The sequence below is a fragment of the Condylura cristata genome, unplaced genomic scaffold, assembly GCF_000260355.1.
Source record: "Condylura cristata isolate star-nosed mole 26May11 unplaced genomic scaffold, ConCri1.0 scaffold00045, whole genome shotgun sequence".
Lineage (NCBI taxonomy): Eukaryota > Metazoa > Chordata > Mammalia > Eulipotyphla > Talpidae > Condylura > Condylura cristata.
Window position 1 is genome coordinate 3,374,179 of NW_004567146.1, and position 19,230 is coordinate 3,393,408.

At 33.6% G+C, this 19,230-nt stretch overlaps 1 protein-coding gene across 1 annotated transcript; it reads left to right on the forward strand.

Moving 5' to 3' along the window:
* Window positions 1-8,944: 8,944 nt before the first annotated feature.
* On the forward strand, window positions 8,945-9,898 carry LOC101626057 (olfactory receptor 4K2). The gene has a single exon (XM_004694567.1). The coding sequence runs from the start codon at window positions 8,945-8,947 to the stop codon at window positions 9,896-9,898; it is 954 nt and encodes a 317-aa protein (XP_004694624.1).
* The last annotated feature ends 9,332 nt before the right edge of the window (window positions 9,899-19,230 follow it).

Genomic DNA, 19,230 nt, shown 5'->3' on the forward strand with positions numbered 1-19,230 from the left:
GCTGGGGCTTTACCCCTCTTTATTATTCAAACCCTGTCTACTAAGGTCATTTCTGCAGTAATATTTCAAGGTTTTCATTAGGCCTATTTTGGTTTTGACTGCTCTTTTGTTTTGTTTTTACATTTTTAAAATTTATTTTCTAATATTGTTAATTTTTATACAACATTTGTCTTCTGGGGTATATATTCTAAATATATAAAAGATGCGATTATTCAATCTTTAAAACTGCTACAAAATCATAATAAAAACAAACTGTAGAAGCATACTAAAAGACTTATTTATTGATATGAATTTTAAAAATATTTACATTGTTGTTCAAATGCAATCATAAAGGCAAAGAAAGAGTTTGATGAAACTGTATTATAGGCAGTTAGTATAATATGGACAGCATTGGCTGTCATACTTGGAGTTTTGAGTTCTTATCACAGGTTGTCTTACTACATTGTTACCTGAATAAATTACTATACTACATTTTAGAGTCTCATTTCCTCATTTGTAATGAGAGAAATAAAACAAATTCTGTGTCTTGTAGTGAGTCTTAAATGAGGTACCACAGCACATACATTTAAGATAGCATTTGACTCAGTAGGTATTTAATAAAATGTTATTATGTTTACTTATCTGTGAAAGGAAACAAAACTTTTCACATTATTTAAAGTATTTTGAAGGGCTTATTAATAACTTATACTTTGAACAACCTGAATCTTGTTCTCCCTGACATGTTTAAATTACTATCTATTCTTTCTCCATCTTACGGTTTCTCTACTAGTTTGCTTATATCTGCCTTGACTTTTTTATTCACTTATACATTTTACATTCCCTGGATGCCATTTAGCTTCTATTTTATAATTTTCAGCAAATCAGAAAATCAAAGGAGGGGGTCTGTTATAGCTACAGACCCACACTAGCTCTGTTTTCACTCTTGATAATATTTGTGTATCTTATGGTTGAGAACAACCTTGATATCAGTTAACAAAATTTAATAGTTTGAAACCTTGTACAGATAATGCAGACATGAATTAATGCTGGTTGGAATGTGAAATGATATAGCTGCATGGAAAGGCATTTAATTATATATATGTTACTTATGAGGAAACAAAAATATATTTTTAGTTTTTTTTAAAACATTAGTTTATTGAGGTATAATTTTTATACAATAAAATTTCCTTATTTTAAATGACTTTTTTTTTTTAAAGATTTATTTATTTATTCATACAGAACTGGGGTACAGGCCAGAGATGCGGAGGGTGAGAGGATTCACCAGAGACAGAGTGGGGAGCAGAACAGGCAGATCGACGAAGTACACTGCTGAGGGGAGCAGAGGGCGGGTCAGGAGAGGTCTGCCAAGCCATGTGGTCACCTCCGGGGCAGGTGGGGATCGAACTCATGCGGAAGTGGCTCTGACTTCTTAGTGCTGTGCTTTAACCCGCTGCGCCACCAGACTCACCTTACTTTTTAAAAAAGTTCACAGTGATGAAACACTGTCACAATCTCTGTTGTGTGTGGAATACTACTCAGCAATCAAAAAAGATAATTTGCAGCTAGAAGGAAAAATCAGATGGTTTCACTTGTAGATGGAATAAAGCAACCAAAAAATGGACTGGGAAAAAGACAAAACTTGCAAACTGACCATAGATATGAGGCATCCAGCAGGGGAGGGGTGAGGAGGGTCAAAACAGGGGAGGAAGAACACAAGGGACCATGGTGATGGATCACAGGTGCTATGGTGTTGGGAGAATTATGGGGAATACACATGTAATCAAATGTACAAAAATGAACAATGATGTAAGAAATAAATAAACACTACCACAGTCACATGCGAACATAGTCCTGTCCCATTAAAGTTACCTTTTGCCCTTTTACAGTTAGTAATTTCTTCCCCTTCCAGTCGCAAGAAATTATAATCTACTCCCTTTCATGGTAGTTTGCCTCACAGTAGAACTTCATATGTTTAATCATAGAGTGTAGTTTTTGAATCTTTTACTCAGTAAATTGCTATTAAAATTCATCTAGGTTGTTGCTATAAATGATAATAAAGCAGTATGATTAAATTCAGTATGATCCTTCCATCAGCCTTGCCATGTCCGGTTCTGATGCTGTACTTGCTCCACTCTTTAAATTGTACTTTTTGCTATTGGTATCGCTTGCAATTGTTTTTTAGCTGGACATGATGAGACTGGTAAATGAAACTTTTATACATAGTACGTCAATAATGTGGTGGTGAGGTTTAGAGAGGGGACACATTGTATAGGTCCATGGTGATGTCTTATCTTTCAGTAAGCCTGTGCTTCTGTGTGAACCTTTGTGTTTCTCCTTTTTATTTTCTACCTGTGGGAGGGACAGTATAGTGAAAGTGGGACTGTGGTGAGGTACATCCCTTCTCCTGTAGTGCAGGCTAAAGCTGATGGAGATTGGGCAGTTTCCTTCCTTCAGGTTACTAGGTTCTGGTGATACCCTAGCAGGCTAAGCCTTATACTTAGTTTCTCCTGAGGACAGATTTAACAATAGAGTGCTCTGATATATTTCAAAAGTGTTCCTTTTCTGCTTCCCTGTGCTGGAAGTAGGAGGTGATTTTCCTTGTGATGATATATTGGAAGTGAGAACCTAGTCACAGTAACAGATAAACTTCACAAAATAGGCCTCTGGTTCAGTTCCCTGGAGTTGTGGTCATTTTTAATTTTAGGGAGTATATTTAAAAAAAATTGAAGCAGTATTGGTTTACAACATTGTATGTGATGTAGAGGTATAGAGGGACACAATCTTTAGGTGATATTACCACACCACTGCTACCACCAGGCACTTCAAGTCTTCACCATAGCTCACTGTGTCTCCTCCCCACTGTGCTCTCCCTCCGGCTCTGGTAGTCTCAGTACTACAGTTTGATCTCTGGGGTTTGCTAAAGCAGAGCTGTCTGCACTGAGCTTTCAGCAGGCCGTCACATTTCAAGTTTCCCTACCTGGTACTGGTCCAGAGTAATTTGTGTTCATGAGTCTTTGCTTTTAAGTGGTAACTCCCAATTTTTGCTACTCTTTGGGGACAGTGGTCTGCCCTGTGTGGTTACCTCTCTTCTGTTTCCTAGAAGAGATGTTTACTTTTCAGTCTGTTCAGTTTTTTTTTTTTTTTTTACTTATTTTTATTCTTTTATCGGGAACTGTCCAACGTCCATCAGCTCTAGCCTTCGCTATGAGAGGAGGGACGTACTCACCACAGCCCACTTTCACCATGCTGGCCCTCCCACATAGAGAATAAAATGGAGAAGCACTAATGAAGTTCACACAGAAGCACAGGCTCCCTTTCATTTGAATGTTATGAGTATACTTTTTAGGTTAATATTTTCAAATCAATTTATTTACTCTAGAACAGTGGCATTAAAAAAACTGTACGATTATTTCACTGTTTATAATTTATATGATTATTTTTATGGATAGGCCATCAGGCATTTCCCCAACCACTTGTTTTGGTAAAATAAATTATCATTGTAGATAGTCTCATAGAACAGTTCTTTTATGCTACAAAATGAAATTCAAGTTTTTGAAAGAGGTATGTGTCAAATAATATTAAGGAAATGTATATTCTAGATAAGTTATTCCAGGGTTTAATATTTGTTTAAACAAAAAAAATGTTTATATTTAGCAATAACAACATCACTGTCCCTTATTATTCTTTTAAATTTTGATCATTCTGATGGGGGAAATGGCATGAATTTTTATTATAATAGGCACTTTTCTGGCCCTTATGAGGTTAAATATTTCCCCTAGATTTTTTTTGGCTGATATGTTTTATTTTACTCCAGGAATTCCCTATTAGTGGTCTGTGGCCAAAATTTTTCCTATTGAAATTTTCTTTTTATTGAAATGACATTGACTTACACACTGTGATCTCTGGATAGCAGACAGCAGATCACATTTCCTAGATGCACATTATTATACCAGACAAACCATGACTCCTCCACACTGTGATCTCTACTCCATCCTTCTATTTCTCTGGTAACCTGAATTCTACAGATTTCTAGTGTTACTGGATTAGTTTTGATTGATCCTTTGTTTTGTTACTTTGCAAGCCACATATCAATGAAATCACCAGCTATTTGTCTTCTTCCTTCTGACTTAATTGTAGTCCCATGTTGTTGCAAATGGCAAGAGTTTATCTTTTATTTTTTTATTGCCAAGTAATGTTCCATTATATACATATACCACATCTTTTTTAATCCACCCATCCATCCTTGGATACTTGTTTTCCTCACTTGGCAATTGTAAATACTGTTGTGTGTCAATGATCATAGGTGTGCATACATCCCTTCTGTTACTGTCTGTGCATTCTAGAGACTTGCTAGATTGTATGATGGATTTCATCATTCTTCATTTTGTTCATTTTTCCATCTCAGTTGTAATCTCAACAAAATCTTAGCCAACAGAATTCAACAATGCATTAAAAGAATAATACACCATGACCAAGTGAGTTTTATCCCAGGGGCACAAGGATAGTTCAACATCTGAAAATCAATCAGCATACTCCCTCACAACAACCAAAAGAAAAATAAAAAACATATAATCATACCAATAGATGCAGAGAAGGTATTCGACAAAGTTCAACTACCATTTATGTTTAAAGCCCTTGAAATCCTCGAAGTAGAAGGAACATACCTTAACATGGTAATAGCCAAATATGATAAACTCACAGCCAATATTATCCTCAGTGGAGTAAAGCTGAAGTCTTTCATTTAAGATCAGGAACAAGACAAGGATTTCTACTATAGCCACTGCTTTTCAACATAACATTCGAAGTGCTAGCATTGGAAGACAGGAAAAAGACATACAAGGAGTCCAAACAGGGAAAGAAGAAGTAAAACTATCTTTATTTGTAGATGATATGATAATTTACATGAACCTGAAAAACTCCATAGAGAAACCAATTAAAACAATTAACCAGTTTAGGAAGGTAGCAGGATATAAAATCAACACACAAAAGTCAGTGGCCTTCCTACACACAAACAACCAATCAGAAGAAGTGGGAATAAAAAAAAATCCCTTTTATAATTGAAACAAAAAGAGCCAAATACCTGGGAATAAACCTAACAAAAGAGGTAAAAGACCTATACAAAGAAAGTTATAAAACACTGTTAAAAGAAATACAAGAAGACACAAAGAAATGAAAAGACATCCCCAGCTCATGGATCTGGAGAATCAACATCATTAAAATGGCCATCCTACCAAAAGCGATATACAGATTTAATGCTATTCCAAATAAGTCTCATAGACATTCTTCAAAGAAATAGAACAAATATTGATGATATATGGAACTACAAAAACCTTGAATTGCTAAAACTCTCCTGATTCTTTTATTTTTAACATTCTAAAAATGTCTGTAATGTTTTCCATAAAGGGTGTGACAGTTTGCATTCCCAACAACTGTGTACACTGGTTACTTTTTCTACCCTATATCCTTGACAATACTTGGTTCTGTACTTTTTGATATGAGCTATAGTCACAAGTTTGAGAAAATATCTAATTGCATTTCCCTGATGATAAGAGATGATGAACATTTTTGCACGCACCTGTTACCCTCTGTACGTGTACTTTGGAGAAGTGTCTATTTAGTTCTACTGTGATTTTTTAATTACATTGTTTAATTATGTTGTTTTTTCTCTTTGCCAAGTTGAGTGAGTTCCTTATGATCTTGGATATCAGGCCTTTCTCAATTGTGCTGTATGCAAACATTTTCTACCATTCAGTAGGATGCCTTTTCATTTTGATAGTTTCTTTCACTGTGAAGAAGCTTTTTAGTTTTAGTGACCCAATTGTTTACATTCTCTTGTTCCTCTTGCTGTTGGAGATAAATCCACAAAGACAGGCCCTCCCTGGTGGCGCAGTGGGTTAAAGCACAGCACTAAGAAGCTAAAGCCACTGCAGCATGAGTTCGATCCCTGCCTGTCCCGGAGGTGACCACATGGCGTGGCAGACCTCTCCTGACCCGCCCGCTGCTCCCCTCAGCAGTGTACTTCGTCGATCTGTCTGTTCTGCTCCCCACTCTGTCTCTGGTGAAGCCTGTTGATGCCCCTGAGCCTCTGGCCTGTACCCCAGTTCTGTATGCACAAATAAATAAATCCTTAAAAAAAAAAATCCACAAAGACATATTTGAAGACAGTGTGGTAGAGTACTTGCCTGTATTTTCTTCTAGGATTTTTATGATTTAAGATTTTATACCCAACTCTTTAACCCATTTCATGTGAATTTTTTATATTGTGTGAGAATGTAATCTCATTTCATTCTTTTGCATGCGAATGTCCATCTGTAAAAAAGACTTTCTCCTGTCTATATCCTTGGCTCCTTTGTCACAGATTAACTATCCATACTGATGTGAGTTAATGTCTGGACACTCAATTCTATTTCATCATCAGTTTGTGTATCTGTTCCTGGTCCAGTACCATTCTGTTTTGATTACTATAGTTTTATAGCTTTGTATCTTTGAGAGCTTAAGCTGAATGAGAAAAACCATTTTACAAACTACACAGAATGTGATAAGGACAACACATTCTTTATAATATAAAATCTGTCTACACATAGCAGTTAGTTGCAAAAAGCCATTTGTTGTTCTCTTGGTTTGTAAAAATGGTGATCCAGATTTCAGTGTTAAATAGTCACCTTCAAAGCTTCTGTGTGGTAGATGTCTTCTTTCCACCTTCTAGCTCTTCTGCCTCAACCTGTGACATGGTGTCTGCTGTGTTTTTCTCTAGATCATCAATATGGCTACTAATCACATCACCTCTTTCAAAGATCTGGTTGAACATGGTATGAAATTCATCTTTCATCTGATGTAAGAAACTGTACCTCTGAAGTCCATTCCTAAGGGGACCAAAGGACGGGCCAAGTAGAAAAAATGGCCAATTTTGATTACAAAATATATCATAGAAACTTACAATGGGTAATAATTACCTTGTTATTATTCAATAAATAGCTATTTCACAGAAGTTACTTGCATTTTTTATTTTATTAATCACAGTCACATTGCTGGTACCTTATCCAATGAGATCTCCTTATACCTATTTCACTTAGTAGTCCCTTGCTTTATATTTCTCCCTTTGCCAGATATATGGATAAATTCTTACAAAATGCAATTTTCAATCATTGTAAACTTCAATACTACAATGCTTTTTTGTTTTCTTGTACACTAAGTTGTATTTTAGATTAGTATTTTTGTTCTTCCAACCCACTAACTGCAAATAGGTTATACTGCTTAATTCCCCACATGCAATTTTCCCCCACCAATCAGAATTTGTTTTCATTCAGTCATGTTCATAACTTTTTTCATGAATAAGCTCTTTCTTGATTTATTAAGTATAATAATACTTAATTATAATAATTATACTTATGTAATTATTAGTATAATTATAAGTATAATAATTATACTTAAAACTTAAGTATAATAATACTTAATAATTAATGATGTATAATAATACATAATTTTTTATCCAGAATTAGACTTATTTTGCTGAAGTTTTTCACTAACTTTTATTATGGGTATTATTTATATATATTTTTAGTGTTCAATATCTCCCAAGAATCTTAAATCACTTGAAGCAGAAGTGACTGTTTTTCTATTTTACTAGCCACTGCCTCTGGAATAGGTTAGGTGAACAAGAGTGCTTCCTAAAATTCACTGACTTGTTATTTCCTGTTACTTCTTAAATGACTTTCCCAACATCTATTCCCTGAATCACTCAGGTCTAGGTGAAACAATCACTGCAAATTCTCCTAAGACTCTTGAATTATTTTCCTATTGTGAAACAAATAATGCCATCTTTGTTGTTTAATAAATCCCATTGCAAGATGACTTCTGGTCAATTCCCAGGTCCCCACAACATCCATTTTATCTACAGCTGCTAAATAACTAATGATTCTACTAGGTCACTGATTTATATTTAAAATTACCTCATGCATTGTCTGTTAGAAACTGCTTAACACTGAATAATCTAATACCTGATTCTCCTGTAGATCTGGTAAGTGATTTCTACTGAAAGACTTGACATATCCACTGATTTTACTTCCACCTCCTAATCCCTATTTCCATGGAGCTGGAATCAGTACTTTATGTATTGATATAGAGGAAAGAGAATTCAAACAGAGATGGGGTTAAAGAGATTTATCTTTGTTCTCATTCCTTAACAGTGATGTGACATGTATAAAAGGTGACAAAGGTTAAGATTTTAAGTGCTAAATATTTGTGAGAGGAACAGAATCATATTTTAACAAGGGATAAAAGAAGTATTTTTCTCTGCGTATGAATATACTTTATTAAAACTAATAATAAATTAGTCTCCCATTCGATAAATAACAGCAAAACTAATTTTCTCTCTATTTGATGGATTTCAGTGAGATGATTTTTATGTCTGAATATGTAAAAAAAACCTCCTCTGAGTATTTAAAAGTTCTTCAATGTTTTATTGAAGCCTCTTTATAATGATGCCTTTGTATAAGAATGAAGAATTCTTAAGAATTATATTTTTTTTAAATGTTATTTCAGTAAGGATATCCTAATGGGTAAATTAAATGACTAAATGTGTGTTTATGAGTGTAGTGTATGTTTGTTTAGCACATTATCTTAGTGTTTAGTGTTAGCTATAAATGGATAGATGTACAAATGTGTAGATAAGATCTATTTAGTACGATATAATCTCAAATCGACTGCTATTTAGTATCAGAAAGGAAAGTGTTATTTTAACATCTATGATTTGAGTGATATTTCACTATCATTGTTACTATCCTATACTTATCTTTCTAGTCCATATAACAAATAATGATAGAAAGAACAGCAAAGGTAAGTTTTCATAGAGGAAACGAAATCTGTAAAAATAGACTTTTAGAAGTGGATCGTTTGTCTCACTAGGATTATACTTTGTCTTGATACGGTTTTTCTCCACACAGGTTTCTACGTGTCAATCAGAACAATGGGTGCCATCAATAATTCCACTGTTACTGAATTTGTTTTGCTGGGACTCTCGAATTCCTGGGAAGTACAGATGTTTTTATTCATAGTGTTCTCATTGTTTTATGTGGCAACAGTCATAGGCAATAGCCTCATAGTCATCACAGTTATAGCTGATTCTCACTTACACTCTCCTATGTATTTCCTGCTCACCAACCTTTCTATTATTGATATGTCTCTTGCTTCCTTTGCCACCCCAAAGATGATTATAGACTACCTCACTGGACACAGAGCCATCTCCTTTGATGGATGTATTACCCAGATATTTTTTCTACACCTTTTTACTGGTACTGAGATAATATTACTTATGGCTATGTCCTTTGATAGGTATTTAGCAATCTGTAAGCCCCTCCGTTATGCTTCCATCATGAGTCCTCGTGTGTGTCTGGCACTCGTAGTGACTTCCTGGGTTGTGGGCATCATGCATTCAATGAGTCAGGTCATATTTGCTCTCACATTACCATTCTGTGGTCCCAATGAGGTAGACAGCTTTTTCTGTGACCTTCCCGTGGTGTTTCAGCTAGCTTGTATAAATACTTATGTCCTGGGCCTCTTCATGATCTCAACAAGTGGAATTATTGCGTTCTCCTGCTTTCTTCTTCTGTTTAATTCCTATGTTATTGTCCTGATTACTATCAAGCATCATTCTTCAGGAGGATCATCTAAGGCCCTGTCCACCTGCACTGCTCACTTCATTGTTGTATTTATGTTCTTTGGGCCTTGCATTTTCATTTATATGTGGCCACTAAGCAATTTTCTGGTAGACAAGACCCTATCTGTGTTTTATACCATTTTTACCCCCATTCTGAATCCAGTCATCTATACCCTGAGGAATCAAGATGTGAAAACAGCCATAAGAAGACTGAAAAATAGGCTTCTAAATCCCAATAAAGCAACACCTTTACATTACTTTTAGTTTGGCTTCCAGTTCAACTTATTTTTTTCTACTTTTAACTTCCTAAGGATTCAGTGGCAGGAGGCTCTGAGTGTCACAGCTTTGTGTGTAAGTATTGGTTACAATGCTGTACTAGATTTTATTTCTGTACTTCTTATCAAAACATAATTGCTAAAAGTTATTTTAGCAAATGTTAAGTAAGAACAACATAAACTTGTGTGAAAACTAAAGTTTATTATATGTCTAAATGCATCTTAAATTTCAGAAAAACAAGTTGGCAGAAACATTTTCTTCAAGAAGAAAGAATATAAAAATGCTAAGAGTGCATTATGAGTACATGCTGAGGTGTGAGGTCGTACTCCAAAGTTATATAGTTATGTAAAGAATGAAAAAAATCAATAAACTGTGAGGGGGAAAAATGCCAAAAGTGATAGTTTTGGTTAGGAAATTCAATATTAATAATCTATTCATGGAAAAGAGGGGCAAAAAATAAGAGAACTGTAAATTAAAAGAGGACATGTACATACAAAGAACAATTACTTTATTCAGAGTTGTCCCTAAAGTCTAACAAACTATTGATATCTATAAATATAACATTTGGAAAGGTCACACTGCTACAGGAGATAGGCAGTGGTTTTCTACATATATCCTTGAGTCATTTCTACTTAAGAAAACCCTGGATATACTTAATGACAAATATTGATGAGCTACAAAGTCTCCACCACTCACTTTTAAGTAAGAAGCAAACAAATACAGCTACAATAACTTCTTTCAATAATGCATACTGAATAAAGAGGTTTGAGAATTCTGTAAAGCAGGAAATAAATTGAGTTTCAAAGCAATGTGCTTTGTTTCATATAGTCACTTGATCAGTTCAATGCCTTGGCAATTAAAACTAGGACTCAATTAAGAGAGACAGTTGTGATGAGTGAATTTATAGAGGGCCTATGCTTTCATTTAAAAGTATTATATTGGTTTACATTTTGGTTAAGTTACATTTTTCATTTTAATAACTTGGTGAAAAAAAATAACATTTTTTTGCTTAGTATTACAGTCAATGCATTAACGATTTTCTTTATACAAATTGGTTTTTATTTTACTATGCTAATTAATAGTACCAGGTTCTAAATTTATTTTGTTATTCAAGATTTCACTACCACCTGCTGATAGGTACTGGAATTGCAAGCATTGAAAATCAAGAAATGTTTCTTCTTGACTCCCTTGTTTTGCAAGTCATCTTTAAATGATGCAAATATTAAACTAGCTGTTATCTGGAATTTACCAGCTCATTTATAAAATATAGTGTCCAATATATTGTTTAAATTACGTATGTAAAAATATGTTACAAATGCAGTATTTGAGAAATATCAAATTGCTATTCTTTTTTAGAATTACTGAGTATCGGAGAAAACCAAGAATTAATTCTTGAATTAATTTTCATTGAAGAGAGAAAAACTAAGAAAAGAAAATTTTGATCTTTTAATTTTAAGCTAAATGATAAGAAGAATGATTTTTCTTCATCAGCATGTGTACTTTTTTCTTCATTAATGTATTCAACAAAAAGAGACTAACTGTTTAACAGTTTTTGATATCATGTTTAAAACCTGGGTAGGTTGAAACTACTAGATTAAAAATGTCTACAGTATTAACATGATATAAACATGTCACAGAATTCCATCTGAAATAGGGTGCAAATGAATCAATTTAGTTTGTGATGCTCCTTTCGTTTTAATTTCATGTACAAATATGAAAGAATATGAAAAAGAACTCAATATGAAAAAGAACTCAATGTTCTTTGAAACTTTTTAGCAGGTGTTTTATAAATGTTCCAAATGGTTTGCTCAAATGATGTATTTACTTGAACAAGAAATACTTTTTAAATGAATTCCTTTTTTTTTAAAATATGGAACTATGGAGTATTTTAGTCAATTAATTATAAATAACACTGTATTATAACATTAGGTAAGGTACACATGTGAATCACTGAAAATCAACATTTGTATATATTATATTAAGTTCACCAAAAACTGCGGAGTCTTTTTTAAAGAAATGGCAACAATCTTCAATGCTTTTGTGGAGAATTCTAAAACTCAAGAATATTTGTCAAAACCTCAGAGGTGTAACTGATCAACAGACAATTCTGTAAGGCAAGTAGGTAATGAGTTTGAGTAGCTGGATTGATAGTAGGATTCTGTCGCTGAGATTGGAAAGAATCTCAGACCACCCCTGGGGGACTTCTATATGTAAAGAGCAATACCTATCAACTTCCTGGAGCTCAGCGTGAGTAGTCAAGATAGTTCTTATTACATAAACACTTAAGTCTTAATTAGGAACTAAAAATGATTTGATCACTTTTTCTCCTCAACATGCTGCTCTTTCACCAAGGGCGACTGAGCGGTATGCCATAGGCTCCTTTAGGCTCCCTAAGCTGTCGTGAAGATGGTTTCATTTGCTACTAGGACATCCAAGGGCAAAATTCTGCTAGACAGCCAAAAACCAGCTAATAGAAACGTGTCAGGTCTAGGATAGTTTTAAATAGTCTTAATTTCCAATAACACAATTGGGGGAGTATTGAGAGAGAATTTACATGAGCATGTTGATAACATGCCAACATTCTTTTACGTGTTTGGGGGAGCCATGAAACTTTTAAAAATCCTAAAAAGTTGTCTTGTAAAGTTAAGCAGAATAATTGAATGCAGGTGGAAAAACCTATAAAAATAAAATCTAAATAAAAAATATGAAGTAATTGAACATATGTCATAGCAATAAAAACTATAAAAATTATATTTCAAAATTTTGGGGAAAATTTCAGAACACTGTATATAATACAGTGACAGTGGGTCTGCATTGAAGCTTAAATTATGTATCCACTCCTTTACATAGATTTCTTCCAAATTCCTGGAATGCGTTATAATAGCATTTTATTTACATTTTTGACTTTTTCTTAAGTTCCCTCAATTTATAAACATTAGAGTCTACAGATCTTTAACTAACCATTAAGTGTAGGGATGAAAGTTTTGGATTCAGTATCACTTTATGTGTTTAATGTCAGTTATAACTCTTAATTAGTGATAAATTTGAGTAAGATATTTAATGTTTCTGTTAACGTCAGTTTCTACATCTGTTAAAGGAGATAGTAATGATACCTCAACCAGAGTTGTTTGATGAATAAATGCGGCTTTGATATAACATATGTTCTACACATGTTAAATAATCTTAGTTATTGTCATATTGTGAACATCTATGGACATCTTTGTTTAATGAATTTAGCTTTCTCTTGAACTAACAATTGACTTGTTTAATTTGAAAGATTAAATTTTTAGCTTATAAATTGAATTATTTGTGTGCATAATCCCAATGGTATCAGGATTAACTTAAAAGCTGTAATTTCTACTAGAAAATTACATTGGTTCTTATACTAGTTCAAACTTCTGAGAATTTGTTTTTCTCATTGCTTAATTTTTTTGAATCAAGAGAAATTCCAAAGTGTTGTTAACTCATTATGTGACAGCTTCCTTACAATGAACTATCATTAAATGGTTTTATTATTTTAAAATGGATTTACACTCTTGATCAGAATTAGAATGATGATGTTCAGCCTTCTATCTTATTAAAATGAAGACCTAGATGCAGATTGGTATATAGTCACTTTAGATAGATATATAATTTTCTGTAATTTTTCAACGTTGTATAGCCTTTCAGTTTATATGCCTCAGTTATGTTTAATTTTACAATAACTGGATACTTTTTTGTTGTGAATTATTTTTAATGCTATTGGATATACCTGAAAAGTAAATATGTGCAAGTTATGCTGGAATTAGAAGGACCAATATCCAAAAATAATAACTATCAATTAAATCATTGGTTGATATAGTCTGCCCATTTGGCAGCTGGTATAACTTAACATTGTATCTTTTTCTTTCAGAATTTTATTTTGTTAAATAATTCCAATATCCAGCATGTAATAAAATATGTTTGCATTTTTGTTTCTGTGGTGATTTACACTGCCCAAATTAGGAGACAATATGTATCTGTTCACATTCAACAATCTCTTTAAAATTTTCATTTTTATTAAAGAAATTGTTCAGGTCTGGAGGTTTTCTCTACTAGTCTTTTTATCACCATCAATTACTAGACAGTGTTAACTTGGTAACTTCATTTTTTGCTTTCTAAGTCTGTTTGGACACTGGAAACATCAATAAAACTTGATTTCCTCCTTTACCACCTACCAAAGGAAATTTAAAGAAGAAAGTTTTAGACTGAGGCTAAAAAGAAACATTAAATTGGGAGTTTGTTTTTTTTTTACATAATTATGTATCTATCTCTACTATTTCCTTATCACAGTATAATTATTTTCTTCATTGAAAAAAATAGGAACCAGTGGGCATATCAAACGGATTTAACATAACAATTAGTTGCTTACAAAGTCCTTGGAATAGCTAGTGAGAAGTTAGGTCCTCTACTAGAATTGATGGGTTCTAGAATAGACCCAGGCTGTGAGATCTGCAGTTCAAACAGCCTTGATGCTACTGTGTTGTAATTTCCTCATCACCCTGAAGCTGGAATTCAGGCTGTCACAGCTCCTTCTCCCTCACACCTCCTCATCTTGCTGTCCAACAGAAGTATATCACCTCTGCCTCACCCCTGCTTTCTAAATCTCTTCGTGCATCTAATTGGTGGAATGTAATCTATATAGGGAATCTTGGTTAAAGAAAAAACAGTTAAGTGATTTAAAGCTTTTACGCAATGGACAATATACTAAGTGATTGTACTAATACACATATTCAATAATTAACTGTTATTTTAGATGAAATTAAAGGAAAATGCACAAAAAAGCATAGCTTAATGAAATGTAAGGCAAACAGCAGTATAACTACATCTTGGATCACAAGATACAACTTTGCCAGTCACCAGCAAAGCTCTCACCTGAGTCTCAACCCTCTCCTTCCAAAATGAAGTGCTGCCCTAAATTTCATTGTATTTTTTTTCTTTTTGCATTTTTTACAGTCTCTTGTGACATGTATACCCAGTACGCATACTGAGGTGCTCCCATTTCATCTTGTAGGCTTTGTTTCCTTTTCTTTTGACCTACTAGCCTCACCTACTAACCTTCTACCACCATTCCTTCCATTTCTGTCCAACCTCTCTTATGGAGAACCTAAACTATTTCCCTTGCAGGGTCTCCTCAGTCTGGGGGCTGCTGAATGCAGGCACATAGTACAATACAACAACCCTTTCTCTATTTTCTGCAAATTCCAAATCCAGAGGCTCAATGGCTGTTTACAATAGAGACTGTAGATGGAGCTGTTTTTTCTTTCATCTGGAGGAACTTGATATGTTGCTGTCTCTTGGGAATGATTGCAAGTTACTGTTGTTTATTCCCACAGTTTAGTCAAGGCCTTTGGACATTTTTGTTGTGTGAAGCTGTATTCTCACTATATTCCTCAGAAGAGCTTCTTGGACCATATTCCCTGAGTTTTGGCATGTTGACAATAGTTTCTCTGGTTCTTTAAATCTGAAAATTAGTTTTGCTGTAAATTCCTTGGCAATTCATGCATTTCCTTGAATATATTAAAATTAAAATTTGATTCTGTGTAAGTACTCTCTGCAGACTGAAAAATCTGTACTTTTCTTTATTCAAAGTAGAACATCGCAAATTAGGAGTTTTGGAGAAAGTACTATTTAATTTTTGAAGGGAGGTATTAAGACTCCATTCTGTATTGAGGTTAATGGCCACCCCTGGCCCCCGAACCAAGTTTATTAAATATAATTCCTTTGAATTTGAGGGATTTTTGAGACATTTGAATTCTGAATTTCCTTTAAAAAAAATCATAAATCTGGGCCCTCCCTGCTCACAAAGTGGGTTAAAGGGCAGCACGATGAAGATATCCCAGCCACTGTAGCAAAGAGTTGGATCGCTGACCAGGAAGCTGACCCACATGGCGTGGCAGACCTCTCCTGACCCGCCCGCTGCTCCCCTCAGCAGTGTACTTTGTCAATCTGCCTGTTCTGCACCCCACTCTGTCTCTGGTGAATCCTCTCATCCCTTGCACCGCTAGCCTGTACCCCAGTTCCTATATGTATAAATGAATAAATCTTTAAAAAATAAATAAAAACATAAACCTACATAAAAATGTTCTTTAAGAGTAACACATAATTAAATTTTCATCAATATAGTCATTTATATATGTATTTTTTTAAAAGAAAGGTACAGTTCTTTTAGTTGTACTTCATCAGATAGATTTCCTATCAGAGTTCTGGAGCGTTTTTGGACTTTTTCCCTTCTCAATTTACATGGGCTTTCACATACTGAGAAAAATAAATAAATCTGAACCCAAACAACAAGATAATTATGGTGCAGAGAAAAATTCATGGCGTTTCCTCCTTTAAAAGTAAAGAAAGGAATAGATGAATAGATTACCTCAAATAAGGCAGATATCATTTGTAAAGCACACACTCAAAAGAAAGAATGAAAGAAAGAAAATCACTTATACAGAGGTGGGATTTTCCTGAACCAGATCTTTCTGCTTCTATCTAGTCCAGGATACAGATAGTTCTGGCTAATTAGATAAAGCAAACTGCTTGCATCACACATACTTTATTTGCAGCCAAAATGTTTTACAATGAAATAAGTTTTCAAATATAGATTCAGATTAATTGTTCTAAATTGATCACATTTCCATTCTTAAAAATGCCTGCTTGTAAGAGGGAAAGATTACCTTTTTTTGAATATGACTGCTAGTCAATACTCTCAAGTCACCCAATAAAGATTCCAACTTTTCTGGAAATCCATTCCTAATAACATCCCTCAGCAACCACGATAAACCACAGTTACAAAAAAATTAAATAAATAAATAAGTAAATAAAAATGCCTTTTTGCTTTTTTCAAAAATTTGAATGACTATGTAGATTCCTTTAGCACAAGATGCTAATTCCTCAATGACTTACAGGTCAGTCTCCCAAAAATCATTGTGGACATAGGTTTGCAAAGATTCATTTGAAGAGCATTGAACCCCAAAATAAAGAGGTTGCATTTTTTCCCCAGTTATAAAAAATGGTTAACATGTAGGGTCATGAAGTCTCAATAAATACAAGAAACTCAATAATTACACACAGTTTTATCTAATTATAATTCAATGAAATTATGAAATGATAGGTCTTATTTACCTACCTTTCTCTTTCAAAGAATAGAACTCTGCACCTATGGATATAAGAAAAAAAAGTTTTATAAGTTAGTCATGAGTAAAAATTTCATAAGGTCAAGATGAAAACATTTACTTAATTATTGAAACAGATTACATAACAAAATTTGTTAAGAGTATTTCTTGTCATAAACATCATGTTAAAACATGGAAAAAATGTTATGCTTGCTGTTTTATATATAAATAACTAGGGGAAAAGGAAATCTCATCCACTCTTGGTAGGAATGCAAGCTGGTACAGTTCTTGTGGAAAAAACTGTGGAAATTTCTCAAGAAAATAAAAAATAGAAATTCCAGTTATCTGAGCAACATAGGTGTTAGGTATTTATCCAGATCACATGAAAAATTTAATATGCAAATATTTATCTACACCTAATAAAGCACCACTGTATATTATTGTCAAATCATGAAAATAAAACAAGTACCCTTAATAAATGAATGGAAACAGAAATTGTAGAGCATAAATGCAATGGAATATTACACAGCTGTGAAGAAAGGGGACATGGTGGCATTTGAAATAAAATGGATGGATCTTGATGTGATTATGCTTGGTGAGATCTGTTAAAAGTGACAGACAGATGTCAGATGGTTTCACTCTTCTATGGAATAGAAACACCCACAAAAACATTATATACAAACAATAGAAAAAATAAAATTTGAACTTGGCAAAAGAAGATAATGGTTACTAGAGAGAATAGACAAAATGGTGGAAGGGGTAGTACAGATAAACAAATGGAGGTATGGGTATGGGTGGATTGGTGGAGGGAATAAAAATAAAAGAATAATAAAAAAATGTAGAAATACCAAAAAGAAATTAGGGCGATACTAAAGAGGAATCATAGAGTATAAGGATAAAAATTATAAAGATCAGAGCAGAAAATAAATGAATTTTCATTGACATTCTTCATAAATCTATTTTAAGCTTAATACCCAATTCTTATAAGGATACTAGAAGAAGGGTAGTTTGGAACAAATTTGTATTTGAACATGGCATACATACAAGTTAGTATTTAATGGGGTAAGTTGAACAACTAAAGGAATGATTATAAAGCTTAGATTATGCAGTAATGAGAATTAGTGGAGAATACAATGGGAGATTGTCACTTCTAAATCTTGTGGTAAGTTTCTAGATTCTGTTTTAGCAGGACTGATGGCTGAGGAAAAAACTAAGTATGAGATCTAAAGTGTGTTATTATTGACAGCATAAAATTAGATCTTCTTCCCAGTTTGAAAACTCTCTTCATTTTGTTTGAAGTGCTCAATCCATTTGCATCCAATGTAATGGTTGATGTTGTAGCATGAATAACACAAGTTTACAACTGGATTTTGATATGTGCCATTGCTTCTTTTTCATCGCTCCTTTGTCTTTCTATTGCCTTCTTAAAATAGACATTTTCTAGTATTCTACTTTACTTCCTTTGTTGGTTTCCAATCATATTTCCCCCCTGTGCTTTTCTTTGTGGTTTCTCTAGGGATTATACTATGTATGCTAGTTTATAACAGTAAACTTCTCCACTACCCTTCCTTGCCGCTCCCTCCCCCAGTATCTCAGCTCTGTAGTCAGCTTTTAAGATTAATTTTTGAGTTTGGCTCTATCTAATACTTTGAATTCTTTCTATTCTACTTATAAATGACACCATCTTGGCATAATTTTTTCTCAGTACATTAAATATAATATCTCATTGTTTTATATATACATTGTTTTCAAGGAAAAATGAGGTGTTAACTTTATTGAGGTGACTTGTTCTGGTAAGCTGGTTTTCTCGTATTAAAATACCACCTACCTCTCTCTATGGTAAACAAATACAAGTTGGCTTTAGTTTTTTTGTCAAGGCATCTGCTCTAGAATATATATCCCATCAATTCAAGAATATATATTGTTATATACCCTAATGTATTTCTAATTTTCAGTTTAGTAATTGAAAAATTACTGCGCAGTGGCCATTCAATGAAGGACTGCAATGGTATATTGTTAGGACATAATTTCAAATTAACTAGTCATTTGAATCAAGAACCTTGTAATAGGTTAATAAAAGAAGATAAACAATATGAAGAAGGTGTGTTGCTTCAATAAAAAATACATAAAAGCCTACTAAACAAATATGAGGAGGGGACTCAATGGAGTATGATGGAAAGTTATTGGTGGTGGGCC

Excerpts from the sequence above, each read along its gene's own strand:
- LOC101626057 (XM_004694567.1), top strand. The coding sequence starts at position 8,945 with ATGGGTGCCATCAATAATTCCACTGTTACTGAATTTGTTTTGCTGGGA.